General features: G+C 42.9%; 1 protein-coding gene across 1 annotated transcript in view; it reads left to right on the top strand.

Annotated features, from left to right (window-relative positions):
* The window catches only part of GABRG3 (gamma-aminobutyric acid type A receptor subunit gamma3), a 308,837-nt gene that overhangs the window by 160,412 nt on the left and 129,789 nt on the right, over window positions 1–18,636 (top strand). Inside the window, exons 4-5 of the mRNA XM_074317596.1 lie at window positions 15,715–15,935; window positions 16,636–16,718. Coding sequence (XP_074173697.1) covers window positions 15,715–15,935; window positions 16,636–16,718 — 304 coding nt within the window. The remainder of the gene's footprint in view (window positions 1–15,714; window positions 15,936–16,635; window positions 16,719–18,636) is intronic.

Below are 18,636 nucleotides of genomic sequence, written 5' to 3'. Positions count from 1 at the left end.
TTTAGGTGGTTGGAATTTTCAGGTTGCATGTTTTTATTTTATTTTTTACTACAACAATTCAAAAAACTGAACTCCTTCACACCGATTAGCCCTCCAGGAGTTACATCTGCTCTGTGGCTTCCACCAGCTCTGCGTTTGGGAGGCCGATTACTTTCCTCCTACCTCCCTGAGGCTGGTCAGTGATTTGCAGGAGTCACCATATTAAATGTGAACTAACTAAAAACTCTCACCAAAGCATTCAGTCCCAATGACTGTGCCCACATCTTTCTGTTGGTGCAACTCAACCACTTCATTTGATGTGTTCAAATTGAAATATCCATAAGGAAAGGTATGGAGTCCTCTCCCCTATTTCATTATGTAGTTGTGACATTTATAAAAGAAGGCTTGAAACCAAACGATTATTTCAGAGTTTCCTACATGTTAATGGCTGCAGGGGCTGATTCTCCAGTGTGAGGTTTCTGGGATCTGCCTTTTGAAGAACGGGAAGCGCTGGGCCACCGGGAAACACCAGACACCAAGAACTGCAGTGAACAGAGACTGGCCGTTTTACTACGAACGGTGGTCACTCAGGACAGTGGGAAGCTGATGCTCCAAACTCCCCGGTCCGGGGTTCCAGGCGGGGTTTTAAGGGTTTAGGGGACAGGCGTGCAGACAAACGTGCTGGCGGCGAGTTTTAACTGGAGGCCCGGGAGCCTGGCTGTTTATGGTTAAGGGGCGTCAGCACCGACCTTCCTGGGCAGCGGACCCTCCGCTTCCGAAAGGTTCCGGTGTTCGATTCCGGTCGTGTCCGGGCCTTTGGTTCCGTGTGTGCGTGGTGGGGGCGAGACTTTGGTTCTGGGCGCAGCTGAGGTCCCAGTTCTGTCCTGTGGCAGCAGCTGGGGCTCCCTGACTTGTGGGCCTGGTCTGCTGTCCCTGAAAAGCAGCCCAGCACCTTGTCAAACAGGATGGGACCGTTTTGAGCTGGTCCTGCAGTTATACTCAGAGGGACACTCAGAGGGACCCTCAGAGGCTGGCAGACCCCTACCCTGTATTGCCCCTACAGGGGTTCACTGTTCCTTCCTACTTTCCTTACTAGTAAATGGCAGAGGGAAAGAAGCTCATCTTCCCAAAGGGTATCTGTTCTTACTGGTTTTTCTATCATGTCTTTTCCATTAATTGCAAGCCCCCTGAGAGCTGACATTGGATCAAATATTTGTGTTCTTTATCCAAGAGATTTTAGCACAACTAGCTTCTAAGCCTGTCGAAGGTATGCAACAAATACGAGATTGCATGATTGCTGAATTCAGTGATGTTTCTAGGCTATTAAAAAGTTATAAACCGACATAAAATGATACACCCAGATGAAATTACATCTGTGAAATAAATGGCAAGTAAATAGTAGCAATGGCAATGCTCACAATTTCCTAATCACAGTACTGAGTGTGAGATGGCAGCATTCAGGTAAACAGCCCCTTCCCAGCTTTCGATGAGGAGGTTGGGTCTCTTAAAGGGTGGCTTTATGGCATGTTTTACAAAGACCTGTGGCAGAGACTCAGAAAACGTGGGTGTGAGACCCTTCTAGCGTGATGGACAATCTTAACAGAAAACTTGCCGAATCTTGTGGGGACCCCAAAGTGCTCAGAGCTGCACGGATGAAATCAGGCCTTCTGAGGACTAGGTGACGTCTAGTTGATGCCCTCATATTTTCACAGCAGGTGTGCTATGGACTGAACTGTGCCCCGCCCTCCATCCTGTGTTGAAGCCTTAACACATAATGTTACAATGTGAGTGTGTTTGGGGATGAGGCTTTTAGGAAGTTGTTAAGGTTGAATGGGGTTATAGGTGGGGAGTCCTAATCTTATAGGACTGGTGGCCTGATGAGAAGACAGAGAAGGAGAGACCTCTGCACATGTGCACCCTTGAAGACCTATGTGAGGGCACAATGAGATGGTGGCTGTCTGTTCGCCTGGAAGAGGGCCCTCACCAGACCCCAGGCAGCTGGCACTGTGGTCTCTGCCATCCAGCCTCCAGACTGAAATAAGTAAACTTCGGGTTTTTATAGGCCACCCTTTCTGTGGTCTTGTGTTACGGTAGCTCAAATGCTCTCAGACATGGACCGTTCAACTGACATTTCAAGCCGGCAGGTAGATGTCTTACCTCTAATGTGAGGGCGACAATGCACTTGACCTAATGGGTCTCTGTGAACACTAGGGGTGTGTTTACCTTTGTTTATACCTTTATACCTGGTGTACACTGTGCTCATGAACTCTGGACCGTCGTGATTATGTCTGGAAGAAGGAAGGAGGAAGGAGAGGGTGGGAGAAGAGTTACCTGAGACCCCTATGGACTCCACACCAGGAGGTGAAGCACTGGGTCCCTCTGTGCAGGACGTACTGTCACAGCCATCCTGGGGCTCCATGCCCAGGAGACACGGGTGGTCATGAGTCTGCCCCTTCTCTTTTCTCTTGTTCTGTTCCTAATAGATATGTGCTAAATGAGGCCTCAGAGATACTAGAATTTATAAGGAAGCGGTAACAAAACTTACCTTGTTTAATGAGTTTAAATTGATAAGAGCTGGAGAGACAGTGTTCAATAACATGGATCTTCAGAACACCCAGTGCCAGGAGGAACAAAGTCTCTGCCTCTTCAGGGCCCCCTTTCCTGCTCCATGCTGCCAGAGGCAGACCTAGGAGGGTGGCATGTCATTGTCACACTTCACATTAGGGTGACAACATGGGAAGACGTGAAATGGTACTGTGAAGTGGCAGAGAGCTGATGAGGATTATTTTGCTTTTCCTGTCCTAATCTGTGATAATGAGCAAAATAAACACAGAGTAATGCCCCAACCTGCACGTGTGACACATAATTGCACTAAATAATAATTTTTAGTGCTACATATGTCCCCCTCCGCTGTCTTATTTGCAAATGAATTGGAGATTTTTGAAATATTTAATCATCACTTAAAAAGTGTGTTTCCCATGACAGGACCAAGTAAAATTCCCTAGATTTAGGTGTTCAACAAATATGGTTTTAATGCATGTAAAGTTTTGAGGAACAGCCAGCATCACTACTGTACTGTACTAACCTGGGGGGCTAGGATTACTTCAAATGCTTCTATATTTGTCATGATTTTCGTACCCCAATAGTCAAACAATTGAACAAACAAACTGAAATTCTGAATTTAGAAAAATATTTATTAAATATTTTTTTCTTTCAAAAAAAAGCATATACTCTTTAGAAATAAAATACTTTATAAGGTTTAAGACCACCTTTGCATTTCTATATCCTTATATATCTAAACATTTTTGTATTTTAAAATGAAAAGTTGTGCTTGAATTTGATAGGCTAATTTTAAATATTTATTCCCCTAATACTGAACTTAGAGCATTTGTTTAAATAATAAGTATGTATTAAAAGTTCATGACACTCTTCAGAAATTCTACATCTTACTAATAAAAATTTTGCCCAAGTTGAATAATTTAACCCATCTGCTTAAATACATCGGTTTCTACAGGTTATCTAAAAGAGTTTTCTCAGATATCTTCAAAACTAAACGGAATCTTTAGTCATTCATAAATTGGACCTAGAAAACATTATGCTAAGTGAAATAAGTCAGACTGAGGAAGACAAATACCATATGATCTCACATATGTGGAACCTAAAGAACAGAATAAATGAGCAAACAAAAAACAAATAGACTCAGAGACGCGGAGAAAAAACTGATGGTTGCCAGATGGGAGGGGCTTGGGGGTCTGGGTGAGAAAGGTGAAGGGAGTAGGAAATACAAATTGGTAGTCAAAAAATAGTCACGGGGATGTGAAATACAGTTTGGGGAATATAATCAACAATGTTGTAAAGATCATGTAAGGTGCCAGATGGGCACTGGACTTATCAGGGGGATCACGTCATAGACTGTGCAGATGCCTGACCACTGTGCTGTACACCTGAAGCTGAAGCTGCACAATAATGAATGTCAACTACAAGTTTATATATATATATGGTCACGGGATGTAAAGTACAGCACAGAGAATATAGTCAGTGGTATAGTAACAGCTATATATGGTGTCAGAGGGGTAGTAGACAGGGCAGGGGGGTTATCACTTTGTGAGGGGAGTAAATGTCTAATCATTATGTTGGTGTGTACACCTGAAACTAATATAATAATAAAAAACATAGAAATAAATAAATACATAAATTGCTCTTAAATAAGAATGTTCATTTCCCCGACCTTCCACAGCAGTCAGCCACACTCTCTTCATATTATATGGTGGCACTAATTTATCTTCTTGGACTTTCAGCTAATTGTATTATGATAAATTACCCCATCCTTATTGTAATACCAATAATGGTTAGTTACACAGTTGATGTCAAATTCAGTCATTTAGTTCTGATGCTTTGAAGCCTTTATGAACACTCCTAATGAATAGTGCTATCAATTACTGGATGATGTTCCCAAATTGACCCATCAGAATGGCAGCCCAGGAAGCCCACTGGGATCACCCACGTGCTCCATGATACTGCCATCTTTGAGTTTCTTTCTGAGCCTTTTGTTTTGAATAAGATCATTCTATACTTTTAAAAACTGAAGTGGACATGGCTTTTCACCCTCATGGTGAGGTGGTAGAAACAGCTGGCAGGGCCCTTGGGGCCTGGGGTTGGGCCAGTGCACACACAGATGCCAGGAGCCCTCCCCTGGGAGGCTGGCACGCCAGCTGCAGAGGTAGGCGCTGGTTTCCCACCAGGTACGGCATCGAGCTCTGCAGGTCATGTTTTCCATCCACGACAACTTGCGAGGTTTGAGGAAATGACTTCATAATTAGTCAGTACATTAAAAATCTGATACCCTTTCAAGAAATGGACACAAGAATAATTAAATAGTTTTGCTTCCATCTGGATTATCCATATAATTTCTAATATTCCTGACAACATTTTTAATACTTTAGAAAGTAAATGGGAATTATGGCCAAATTGTATTGACACAGAACAACACCCGTTTAAAGGCATTAAGAGGAGTCTGAGCTGGGGTTACAGGTATTTTCAGATGGAGCCCTGACAGCAGCTTTGTGGGCACCTGCATCACCGCAGACATGTGACCATGTGTTACACTAGTATGTCATGACGTCACCAGGCGAGGGGGGGTTTTCAGCTCCATTGTATCTTACGGGACCACCATCATCTATGACAGCCATTGCTGACTGAACCGTCATTGTGTGGTCGCGACTGTATAGGAGAAAACAGTGTATACGGTGTTCAGTAACACCACCCATGGTTTCAGGCATCCACTGGGGGTCTTAGAACGTGCTCTCTCCTCTCCCCCAGATAAGAGGCAACTGCTGTAACTCAATTGTCTAGTGCTTAATTAACTCTCCATGAATGGTATTGCTTAGAGGTGAGCAAATACATTAATGAGTTGTCGAAATTATTGAGAGTCACTTAGTTAAAATTAGATTTTCCTACAAGCTTCCTTCAGAAGGCTACGGAATGTGCTTTGCTATCCAAGAATCGGACGCAACTTGGATGTGGTCTCTGTGTGTGTGTCTCTTTTTTCTTTAGAATAAATATATCAATGTGACCATATTTAGGAGAGTTCAGTCCCAAGGTGATGTGGCCTACGCTTTGTGTGGGTAAAATGAGTTAGGATAGAGAAGTGAGCTGAATCACGTAATTGTGCTGTGAATAGTTACCGTCTCCATGAGTACACGTGGAGATGGATGTGCGAAGACAAACAGAGGCATCATGGCTACCGCGGTTGTCATTCCCCAAAGGTTGAAATTTTTATCATGTGATTAAAAGTGGAGAAGCCATCAATATAATAAAATATTACGTATGAAACTTCTCTTTTAAGGAAACTACCTGCAAAGCTTTCTTAGCTTCTTTATTTTTAAACTGGCTTGAAGTAATATTAAATGGGGAGAATGTTCGAATTAAGGCATAACTCTGTTCAGTGACTAGGATTCCGAATCTAGCGTCATTCGTTGCCTTAAATGAAAATAACAGCCCTAATTACATAAATATTGTGGTTATTATGATCTGATTATTAAATAGCAATTTGCAAAGACCTGCCGCAAAAATATATATATATATTTCTTCTGGTTTTATAAATATGGAAAGGCAGCAGTGTCACAAAAGCTGTACAACCAGAATATAAGATGGTGTTAAGTCGTGTTGTGATTCACAAACACTTCCTTTGGTTGTGATTGCATTTTGTGCATGTGTGCTCATGGTCACATAAGTGTGTACACACACATAATCCTGTCGTTACTGATCGCATACACACCGCTGGTGTCCTCGTGGGCCCGGGAGCCTACCTTCTTTAGTAAAACCCTCCACTGGCCTCCTCTAGTTCCCAGTCTTCCTGCTCCTGTCACCTGGTCAGCCCCTCCACGCCGCCCCCCCAGCCCCACCTCCTTGAGCACAGCTCAGGCTGCCGTTGGAGGAAGGAACTGGGGGCCCTGGGGACCGGAGAAGGTGTGGCAGCGGAGCACAGCAGAGGGACTCCTCGCTCAGAAGGCCTCTCCAGTGTCCTTCCCACCCAGTGCCGTGTCCTTTCAGTGGAGGACATGGTGCCGTGTGGTTTTCACTTAAGGACCTAGGGGTTTGGACTCTAGGGCAGGAGCAGAGCCCAGGGGCATGGAAAAGTCATTAGCTCTGGGAAGAGAGGTGCGTGCGGGCTGAGCACCGGCTGCGGTGACACCGAGCAAGCGGGGCTGAGCTGGCCCTGGGCCCCCTGGGCCTCACTGCGCTCGCGGCCCTGTGCACTTGTTCAGGCCGAGCTCCGTGCGGGCTTCCGACGGCCCCCCCACCAAACCTTGCTCAGCAGCAGCCTGCTGATCCCGTCTGCCTCTTCCCCTGGCCCAGCCTCTTCCTGGGAAATGTCCCCTGAAGTCAAGACTCAAGACCCACGTGTGGCTGGCAGTCTGTGTACCTTCCTGGCCCTCAGGTTATGTTCTCTGTCACACGGGGGGGTGGGGGTCTAGGACATCTTAGCCCTGCAATGTCTCTTAGGAAAAAATACAAGGAGGGGCTTCACTAACTTTGATTTTATTGTTGTTATCTCTTTAATAGTTTTAATTACATGGTGAAATTGACCATTCTGTGGTTTTAGGAATTGTGACAAATACATTAATAGAAAAAGACAAAAAGAATTGAACTCTGGAAAAGTATGTTGAAAAGTTATTAGGAGGGTAAAACAGTTAAATTTTTCCCCAAGCAAAATTAAAAAACAGAACAAAACAAAACACCACCACTGAAAAGGTAAATAAGTGATGGAATCTGAACCAGTAACATCCATTTTTAATAGCACTTATAAGCTAAGGAGTTTGAATTTTAATCTGGATATTTAAGAAAAGAAATTGAAGGATAATAGATTAGATTGTACAGTTTATCAATAAATAGCTTTTGAGTTATCTACCAGTAATTGAACATGGAGCCAGGTCCCGTAAGGAAATCCATGCGACTTTATGAGTAGATCTCTTGAATTTGAGAATTCAGATGATTTCTTTCTGCAAGGAGCAGGAAATATTTTAAGTCTGTCTCTGGAGGACATGGAGCTGTCACAAGTCATCTCTGTCAGGAGAGTTAATATATTAAGAATAGAAGAAAGTCTGGATAGGTAATAACATGGGAAAGATTTACAAAAGGTGTTATTTGTTTTCAGTACAGATAGAATTATTGGCGGAGCACAATTAGTTGAAAGGACTCGGTTAGCAAGAAGGTCGTGTTTGGTCAACTATATATTTGAATGTGCAAACATTTAAGCACCCTTTCGGGGGTATGACAATCACAAGAGAAGGGACAGTACATGAAGCTGGCGCAGGTAACACTAAGATCGTAGGGACAGGCTTTACGTAAGGAGTTTATCTTTTACTAGATCCGAGTCCAGAATCCATATTCTGGAAGTGCTACCTCACTTGGGATGCTAGCATGAGTGTCTGAGGTGTCTCCAGCCCTGCGGGCTTACATCATGTTGACCTGCTAATTGCAGTCTTTAGATACCTTACTCCCCATTGAATGCCAGGTTCCAATTAAATGTGAACAAATACGAGCATTCAGGTGCATTTGAGGAACATGTAAAGAATATTTACTCTTTCCTATGAAATCATTTATCAGTTCTTTTCTCCCTTTTGGAAGAATCTACCATCTTAATGACTTTAGTTTGATAAACAGACTTCACAATTTTTTTTACTAACTTCCTTCTGAAATTCAACATCCATGACCTTAATAAAATTCCCAAGTCAGAGCCTCAGTTTATTAGGTTTTTAGTATCAACTGTTCAGTATTCACAACCTCTCTGTCACTTAACGGGTAATAGCATTCACCAACAGATTTGGCCATTAACCCATAACCAGCCATCGCCTCTTGTGAGTGAAAAGTAAAAAAGGCCACTTACACAATTGCTGACCTTTTCTCAGCCGTATTAAAAATATTTTAAATGGCTTCACATTGAACACTGTTTTTGATGAACAATATGTTTTCTCATGCAAAAAATGAAAGGTGAGCTGGCTTTAGTAAGAGTTGCATTTCTTTATGTCTCTACCTTCTTGTGGACTTGAAAAGTACACTCTTTTCATGTAAGTGTTTCCTCTTTCCAAATAGTTTTTTTTGGGAAGATTAATCTATGAAGTAGGCAACAGAAAAATAAAATATTAATATAACAGAATACTGAAAGAACACCCTTTATTCCATGTGTTCGTGACCTTTGTCATGAATGATGAGTGTGTTTGTGTGTGTGTCTGATCTCTACAACTTTTCTGTTATATGGAGCTGAAATACTGCTAATAAGAAGTACATTTCCTGGAGATCTTTGAAAATGTCTCTCTTGTGTATTTATTTCCAGTGATACCCTGGGTCAAAGGCTATCTACTTAGGTCTTTAATTTGAATTATGAAATTTTTTTCTTTTTGGAAATGTCTTTCAAAAATAAAATTTAAGTCGATCATTTCAAACAACTTTAAGTTATTGTTAGAGAGGAGAGCATATAGATGCCCCAATAACAACAGAAGTCCCCTTATTTTCTTATAACACTTTTCACAGTAATTATGGAAAGAATAATAGTTACAGAGAATTTTATAGGTGTTTCAGATATATACGAATATATATATATAGGTGTGTGCGTGTGTGTGTGTGTATATATATATATATACACACACATATATTTCGTTGACAAGCTGTTTGTACTAAAATCCCCAGGGAGTTTGGCAACCTTCCATAACTGATTATTCTAACATTAAACATAGCCCACACTTACAGAAGTAGATCGGTGCCTAATGGCTTTGGATTCCAGGGTAAGTCCGGCTTTCTATATAACTAGGTGTAGTTAGTTTCAGGATGTACCCTAACTTCAGTATAGACTATTATGTGTCTCAGTGCTGTGTGTGTTAACGTCTGCCGTGCTCGGGTGACATGTTCGCTTTCCTTGGCTTTTGCTCTCAGCATCAGTCATTAAAATCATCCCCTTCTCTGATCTCTACCCACATAGTTGAATCTCAGTGAAATCCGTCCACATGGCAGCAGATGGGTGGATTTTAAAACACCAGTTTCCATTTAACTTCAAGATGAAAAACTGAATTATGCAATCCACTTCAGAAGTTTCTTATTTAATGAAAACATTCTACAGAAAATAAATATCTTGTCCTTTTATAATACTCTAAATTTTGTCAAAATCATTAAACTTCTTTGAAAAACAAACAAATGTATGTTTGGAGCAGAGTTGAAATTGTAACCTTATTTAATTCCACTACACTTTTATCATCTATGCACTGTTGGGACAGCCGTCCAGCAGGGAGAAGAAGCTGTGCTTTTCCTTTTGTGTTGTCCTCCTGGTGTGTCTAATACATTTGGTTATGGATTAGACGTATGAGAGACACAGACAGAGAAGGGGGCGGTGCCTCCATGTAACTGACACCTCAGATGTCTGTCCCCGAGGCATTTGCACACTGAGATTAGGACAGGTTATCTGACCTTAGCTGATTTCTAGATAATAATCCATGTCAACTAGCTGAAATAAGGCCTGTGTGCCAGTGTGCAGAGATGGGAGAGAAGCAATGATGTGAAAAGCAACTTCCTGCAAGCTGTTACCATAGCTACCAAGACACAGACTATTTCTATAACAGCAACAAACAGAAGTGCTTTCCTACAAGGGACAAAGGGAAAATAAATCGAGGCTATTTCCCTAGCAACAGGGAGATCTACAGATATGGGGAGGTTATACTTTCCCCCACCTAATAATATAGGTATTAGTCAGTAATTTTATATGAGTAACAATATAGAAATCCCTGATCTAACACCTTAAAACATAAGACACAGAAACTGTTCACTGAAAGTGTCATAAGGTCCACGGGTGCCGCTGGGAGCTTGGATGACTGACACATGGAAGCTGAGGGATTACTGCAGTTCCCCACCCCCACCACCACCACCACCTTTTTTGCTACAAAATTCAGAGAAAATTCCTTTAACCTCTGTCTACCAAAGACCATTTCAAGGGGGATGGGAACAAGATAAAGAAGAGAAGAGGGGTAAACAATTAGATTTAGAATACACGGAGGGAACCTGAATCAAATTGCATAATAAAGATCTGACAAAAAAAGAGAAAACTATAATTGATAGAGCAATGTGAGTGTGCTTATTGGGAGGAAATGCTGCGGGGAGAGCAGAGAGAAGAGCAAGCAGAGGCTAAGCCTGGGGAGCTGGAAGGCAGGTTAGGGTTATTCACAAGCTCAGTTTGCAGTGAAGTGTTGAAGACACTCATTTGTGCCCAGATTTATTGAGCATCTACTATATACCAGGCACTATGTTGAGTACTCGGAGCACAGCAGTGATTTTAACAGATAACAATAAGACAATAAATAAGGAAAGTGTGTGTGTGTGTGTGTGTGTGTGTGTGTGTGTGTGTGTGTGACAAGTGCCAGGAGCTCAGGCTTCCTCTGGTTGGGTCAGAAAGTCCCGTTTGTCACAGTGATCTCATGCCCCTGGAATGGTTTTACTGTCACTGGATTCATTTAATGCTACTTTTCCTGGAGGGATTTTGAGTACCTGTAATGTGTTTATCTCCAACGTCTGAAGGCCACCTCCTGGTAGGGGGCTTGAGACCAGCAGGCACACATGCCACCTCCTGCCTCCGGTCTGAGGGTCCCGGGGGTCCAGGGCGAGCCTCTCATTATTGCTGAGCGTGTCATTAAAAATATGTGCAACCAGCCTGAGCTCAAGGAAGGTCTGGTTAGGTGCCCCCTTGCCCTGCCCCCATCCCCCATTAAACCTTGATTGTAAAACAGGGAAGGCAATACTCCGAGAATATTCTGCAAAGTTACGGCATGGGAGTTATTTGGAACGTGGGTTGAGTCCTAGCAATTTGTAATGAGTGTTGGTGTCAGTAGTGACGACAGACACTGTGGAAGATACCTTGGTGGCTGTGTTATTAGCTGTAGGGATGCTGGGCACACAGCGGCTGGTGACATGCTCACGGTCCCACCAAGAGCTCAGGTCTCTCTCCTCATCTCTTGTTCATAGTTTTAAACTCCCCAGAGCCTCCCAACAGGGCTGCAGTGCTTACTTAAAATTCAGTTTAGGGACCTAATTATTTCTGGAGGGCTGTCATTCCGTGTTTGTGCCGTGGCCCAGTGGACCAGCCCTCTCTGTGGGTCACGTGCACAGGCCAGGACCGTCTGACGTGAGTCCGCCCTAACAGCACTTTCTGCCATCAGTTGTCACCCCTCACTGGGTGGGAGGGACTTGGAAGAGTTCCTCCCAGAGGAATGTTCTGGAATAGTGGGCACGAAGGATGTCCTATGCTCTGAACATATAAAAAGAAAATGTGAACGTTCTTTGCTACTGATATTTAACTTCCAGAACTTCCTAAATTTCATTAAGTAGAATAACATGAGAAAAGGTTTTATCTGAAAAGAAGGTAGACTAGGGAAGTGGTGGACAGTGTTTCTAGAAGAAACTGAGACTGTTAACAAAGTCATCTTACGTAGAGAAAAAGGAAGCCATATGCAGGACCACCTTCTAGAACATAGGAAACCTGGAAATTGAAGGTGCACGTCTTTCAGAACTTAATATTTAAAAACTAAGACAAAGCCAGTCGGGCCTTCCTGACACTTCTGTGAGGGTTCAGGCAGGGCCAAGGGGCTGTGACGTGGTCTCTGAAAGGTCCTCCCTCTGGTCCCATGGGTATTCCTGGTGAAGGACAGGCTGCCAGCAAACCTTGGGGCTCCGGGGCAGCGTGGAACCTGGAGCACGGCCCCAGCACCCGCCCTGCGTCCTGTCACCTCTCTCCACGCGAGGTGGACCCAGCAGCAGGAGAGCACATCCTTGGCTTTACTTTGCAAAATGAACAGTAACGCTTGTTTTACTAACTGCAAGGCACACACGATTCCTGATTAACTTAGGGCACCGTCACTACCTCCCCTCTCTCAATGTTTTCTACATGTGCAGTTTTTCAGTGTTTTGTGTGTTGTTGTTTTTACTTCATATTCTCTATCTATGGCCAGGCTTGCTTTTTCATACATTCGTGAGTAGATATGAGTTTTATATATTCATTAGTGATATATATTTAAGATACGTTTGTGTGATTATGTATATGTATATATAATACATTGTCAAGTAGTTCTTTAAATTGGGACTTTTTGAAAATTATTAAATGGTATTTTTTAAGGACAGATATCCTAATGTCTTGAGTGCAAACTAGGTATTTCATGATTCAATTGAAAACCGTATCCGAATGACCATTTCCCCCAATTTCCATGTAGAACCATTGGCGTGCACATGTTTTCATGGCCTGTAAATGGTGAGGCTGGATTTGAACCCAGGCAGCCTGGCTCTGGGTCTGTGCGCCATCAGGACACAACAGGAGAGGGAGAGCAAGGAGGGGCGGGCAGTGGGCTTGGCCACTCTTGGGACCCCTGTGTGTGGGGGGGCAGGGTGCCCTCCTGCTCCTGACGTTCGAGATCATGAAGCTGCTTGGGAAGATGCCAGACTTCTGGAAACTTAGCTGTAGAGAAGCAGCTTTGAAAGGTGCCTTCTCCGCTGTCAAATCTGCCGTGTGTCCAGCTTCGTGGCGTACCAGAGAAATGCCTAGTCCTAACCCCCGGAAGGCGTTCTACTCCTGAGGACTAGAGCCACAAAAGGAAGATAACTGCTAATGTGCTTTCCTTGTGTTATCTGTGAGGGAACAAATGGGGTTGGTAAGCCATTTTTTGAGGTTTCAGAGATAAGCGTTCCTGATTGGTGTCTAGTGGTCAAGGGACGATCGATGGAAACTATTTCTGTGTCGTTTGCTCTTTATTTAAGTTCACAAAGTGCCGTTGATATTCTCCTTACTGGGATCTGTCTTTGTTGCAGTACTTTTCTCTGCTGACTGTGGGTCTCTTAGCCCTGTTTTCACTGTAACACCAACTTCAATCAGGCTCTACTACAACGGCATTTTCATTATTTGAATCTAATCTCTTCCTATCATGTTTCCCCCCAAATAAGACCTAATCAGAAAATAAGCCCTCGCATGATTTTTCAGGATGACATCTCCTGAACATAAGCCCTAATGCGTCTTTTGGAGCACAAATCAACGTAAGACCCAGTCTTACTTTTGGGGAAACACGGTAGAGACAGAATGAAGAGCAAATTTTGGATAATGGAAGCTTAGATTTCATTTAAAATGGGAATAAGAATGATGTATTTCCAGTCATGCAGAAACTGTTCCCTAAACACCAACAAGACACTCAATACCTCCCTTTATCACAGTCCAACAAGGCTATCTGAGTAGTGCACTATTTCTGTTACACTGAATGATCCTTTTTAAAAAGTGTTTATTGGTCACATAATTTAGTTTGGTAAAGAACATGATGGTAATTATATGCATATGTATAAATGATCACCACAATATTAACATCTGTCACCACACAGGTACAATTTTTTTTTCTTGTGATGAGGTAATTTATCATCTGCTCTCTTAGCAACTTTCAAAATTACGATACAGTATTGTTAACTGTAGTCACCATGTTGTACATTACGTCCCCAGGACTGTGTCATCTGATAACTGGAAGTTTGTATCCGTTTGACCCCTTCACCCATTTCCCCACCCCCACCCTCTGCCTCTGGGAACCCCCACTCTGGCCTCTGCTTTATGAGTTCAGTGTTTTTTCAATTCCACACATAAGTGATGTCATGCAGTATTTGTCTTTCTCTGTCTCACTTATTCCACTTGTTTCAGCACTCTTTAAAACCATTTTTATGTCCGTTTGTGTAGGGTAGGTTATACGACAGGGAACAGTGCACGCACACAAGTCCTCAGACTCTCTCTGAGCCTGTCCCTGAGACATGAGCACACATCTGAAAAGTGGTGGTGAGGAGGAGAGCCTCTGAGTCCCCAGAGCGGGGACTTGAGTGGGACCCCCTGGACGCTGAAGTCTCACACAGCTTCAAAGCTCTGAGGTGACATGGCCCTAGCTGCTGCTTCCTGGCATTGGGTCCCCCGCGACTCAAGTGCCATGCCAGCCTGGGCTGCCCGGGACGCAGTTCCCTCGTGTTGGACAGGCACCCTCTGTCATCCCAACTAGAATCCCAGCTGACACACTGACCTCTGTGCGCGACCATCAGTGTGCCCTGCTTTTTCCCCTAGTTTGTTTAAGGCCAGTCTCCCCGACTAGAATAAGCTCCACGAGGTTAGGGAGCGCCCACTGGCACAGTGGGCACTGCGCTGGGTCTCCGATGGTTTACAGAGCCTGGCACCGTCCAGCAAGGAGATGAGGAGGCATGGATTCAGTAATAAAATGCAAGGTTTAGCTGGTTGAATTACCAACCTCAGAAGGTTCTTGAACTGCAAACTCAATGGAAAGGACACATATGGGACTTGTTGAGAATTACTGAGCTCATGCTCTAATACGTTTTAATGTCTGTCACATAAAGGAAACTATGAAAGATATACAAATCCATAATCGCTTTACATCCTCCTTGCAATGGACCTGATGACAATCCTTTAAACTGATTAGCAGAGGGGCCTCTGAGGTGGTCCAGTCTCGAGACGAGACATTCTCTAGGTCTCACGGTTGGTTCCATCCTAGTGTCCAGTGGTCATGGTAAAGTCCACCTCTGTGCCCTTAGCACAGACATGGCTTCCAATGCTGGGCCTCTGCCTCTGTGATCTGTGCCCATCTGCCTTCTGCTGGAATCTGCACTAGGCTTGGGCGCCACCAGTGCCATAATTCTCTGTTGCTGCTTTTGCCTTGCTTTTCTTTTTGATTTGGGTTCTGTCACGTGGGAAGTGTCTTAAGTGAAAATAATGATTCTATATGCTGATGGATCACGTGTTCCGTGCCAGGCTTGAAGGGTTTTTCATTTGGTCATCTCCTTTCTGCTTTTTACCCGTTAGGAGGCGGGCACCACTATTCCACCACTTTACAGATGCAAGCTTGGACATGTGGACGCAGGTTGTGTGGACACAGGCCACCACCATGCTCTGAATAGACTCTGCTGCCTCTTGGCACACTTTCTGTGTTGTTGTTGGTTTTTTTTTTTAACCATTTAAGATTTACAGAGCATTTCCACATGATATCACACTACTAACTAATAATAATGACTAATAATATTGGTTATAATTTCTATTAAGTACTAACAGAAAGGGATGTGGGGGCATGGGAGGTGAGGTCATACACGTGGAGGAAAACCAGACATTTACCAAAGAAAACGAAGCGTACGGAAAATTCACTCATCGGGCTGCCTGCCTGTCCTGTCGCTCTCTTTCAGGAATACCAAATTGATATATTTTTTGCTCAGACCTGGACCGATAGTCGCCTTCGATTCAACAGCACAATGAAAATACTCACTCTGAACAGCAACATGGTGGGGCTGATATGGGTTCCAGACACCATCTTCCGCAATTCTAAGACCGCAGAGGCTCACTGGGTCACCACCCCCAACCAGCTGCTCAGAATCTGGAATGACGGCAAGATCCTCTACACTCTCAGGTAAGCTGCTGGTGGCGCGAATGCCTGGCGCTCGGATGCGAGGCCTTACGTGAGGGGATGGGATCATATTTTCATCGCTAGGTTCTATGCTTCTCATGTTCTCCCTGGGACGGCATGGTTTCTGGAAGGTCCGTCCTGATGCCATGTGTATAAAAACAGGGGCACACACACCATCTGCAATGAACATAAACTCATTCCAGCATCAGATTCATGTCTGCTGGAAGTGGGCTGGGGAAAACGGTCTTTAATCTACTTGACCCACGGGTCCACTCAGGAAAATAAAGATGTCTTGGTGTACTCATTAACAAATGTAATTATAGCGAGTTAACAAATTGGAGCCCACAAGGGAAAGAGCAGGAGGGTGTCCCCAGTGCACCTCTGATGGAAATGGCAGCTACCACATAATGAGTGCTCCTGGGGCAGGCTGGTGCCCACAGAAACCTGGTGAGGTGCGAGAGACCGCGCCTCAAGGTGAGCTGACCTGCCCAAATCACCAAGGGGACACTGGTGTCTCTAATAGTTAGAAACAATACAAAATAATACAGCACAAAAGCAACCAATGGTATCACAGAACAGATGGTGCCACTGCCAAGGTGGACTTACATGAGCTGTCGTCCCCCCACCCCCACCCTGGCCTTGCTCAGGGCCTCTGCTGGGTTCTGGCTGGCTGATCTTGAGAGTGACCTTGGCTCTCCTGCAGGCTCACCATCAATGCAGAGTGCCAGCTGCAGCTGCACAACTTCCCCATGGACGAGCACTCCTGCCCGCTGACTTTCTCCAGTTGTGAGTACCACTTGGGTGGGATGCTATGTGAGCGGGGTCCAGTGTGCCGAGTTTCTGGCCAAGGTCACGTGACCCATGACAGCATCCCTGCACAACCTAGGCAGTAGGGAACACTCCTGGTACCGGCCACCGGGGAGTTTTCACCTCAGATTTTATGACATAGGACCCATGTTACAAGATAGGTGGCTTTGATAAAGCTGTGAGCAACTTAACCGTTGCTTATAATATTGAAGGAGTCAGAGATGGGTGAACACTTGACTTACCAAACACCCTTATGCACATGAAATGTTTTGTATATTATTTGGAAGTATTCAAAATTTATTTGTGATAATTTTGGGTTTAATGTCATCTTCAAGCAAGGTAATTTGTCTTCTGAACATTTTATTTAAATGTATTTATATTCATCTCATTGCACTATTATAGGATGTAATTTTTCACAGTATGTTTTTCCCATAATTTACTTAAGTTTGCTATTATAGCTAACAAGTAATCATTTACAAATTCTTAAAAAGATAATATGCATAGAAGGATACATATAAAAGGAAATATCAAACTTATTTGCTTTTTTATAATATAAGTTTTCAAGTAAAGGTCAATATGGAAATATATCTGTAGAATTTATGATGGTTCATTTTAAATGAATTGCTCACAAGTACTAAAGTATGAGTCATAAGAGCTCAATTAACTTTATTGGTTTTCTTTAAAATTGCATATGGTTCATGACAAACAAATGTGATGAAATCTCAAGCAGAAGGTTTTATGGCTTTCTTCACTGGACATTATAGTGAGAAGACAAAAATGAAATAAAGGATGAATACAATTTATGTTTCATTTCAGGTTCAGAAAAAAAGACAAGATAGCAAAATTTCATGGAACTCCTAGATTGGATAAAAATATTCTTATGTATTAGATTAGTTTAATAAGTTGAATCCAAACTTAATACAGCTCAAAAAAAAAAAAAAAAAAAACCCAGTAAATTTTCAAAGTCTAGAAAGTAGATGGCTGATGTCTATAAACATCTGCAAACTTGTCTGTAGATTAATTTGCGCCTGCTCTTCTCTATTATTTATTCCTTTAAAAGTTATGGAACAATTCAAAACATCTAGTTTTTTATGAATTGGTTTGGTGCATGTGTATATAAGTCTTTCTAGTGATTTATTCACTTCACTGTTTGTTAGTCTTCACCATGGGCTCAATTTGGCATATTGAGCCTTCCAGTGGTCCAATATGCTGTTAATTCATCTACTGGATGTATAAATTCTTTAGTTATTTCTCATTAGTAGACATTCTATTTTGTTGCTTTTTATTCTAATTTTCTGTGCAATTTTGACAGCCTCTTATTTTTTTCACCAAATTTTCTCTTCTGTTCATTTATATTTCCTAAACATTCTAATATCTTTGTGGGAGCAATTTGCAGAATTTGTTGTTTCATTTTACTCTGGTTCATGGTAATTTGTTTACTTTTCTATTCAGAAATTTATAAATTTGAGCTCATGGTTCCTGGAAATTTTTCTGTGGGATTTCTTTGAGGCTTACGTTTAAGACAGATTCTTCTAAAGAGGGTTTGCTCTGCCTCTGCCTGGTGTGTCTATCACTTTAAATCAAAGTTGAAGTCTGGGTTTCTGGGCCACACAGATGGTGTGGATTTCAGCCATATGTCTTTGTCATTTTAGGCTGTGGTTTTAAATTCTTCAGAGGAACAATGTTCTTCCCACAGTCAAAGCTAAACAGGGAATATCCTTATAATGAGAGTTCCTCCTGAGGCCGGTGGCTGAGGTTTTCTCCCTTTCCTGTGGAAACAACTCAAATGTCTGTTGATAGATGACTGAATAAGTAAAATGTGCCCTATCCACACAGTGGACTATTATTCAGCCTTAAAAAGGAAGGACATTCTGACACGTTCTACACCACGGTTGAA

Source organism: Rhinolophus sinicus, linkage group LG13 (assembly GCF_036562045.2).
Source record: "Rhinolophus sinicus isolate RSC01 linkage group LG13, ASM3656204v1, whole genome shotgun sequence".
NCBI classification, from domain to species: domain Eukaryota; kingdom Metazoa; phylum Chordata; class Mammalia; order Chiroptera; family Rhinolophidae; genus Rhinolophus; species Rhinolophus sinicus.
The sequence above is the reverse complement of the archived record's forward strand: the minus strand, read 5'-3'. Positions and strand labels throughout refer to the sequence as shown.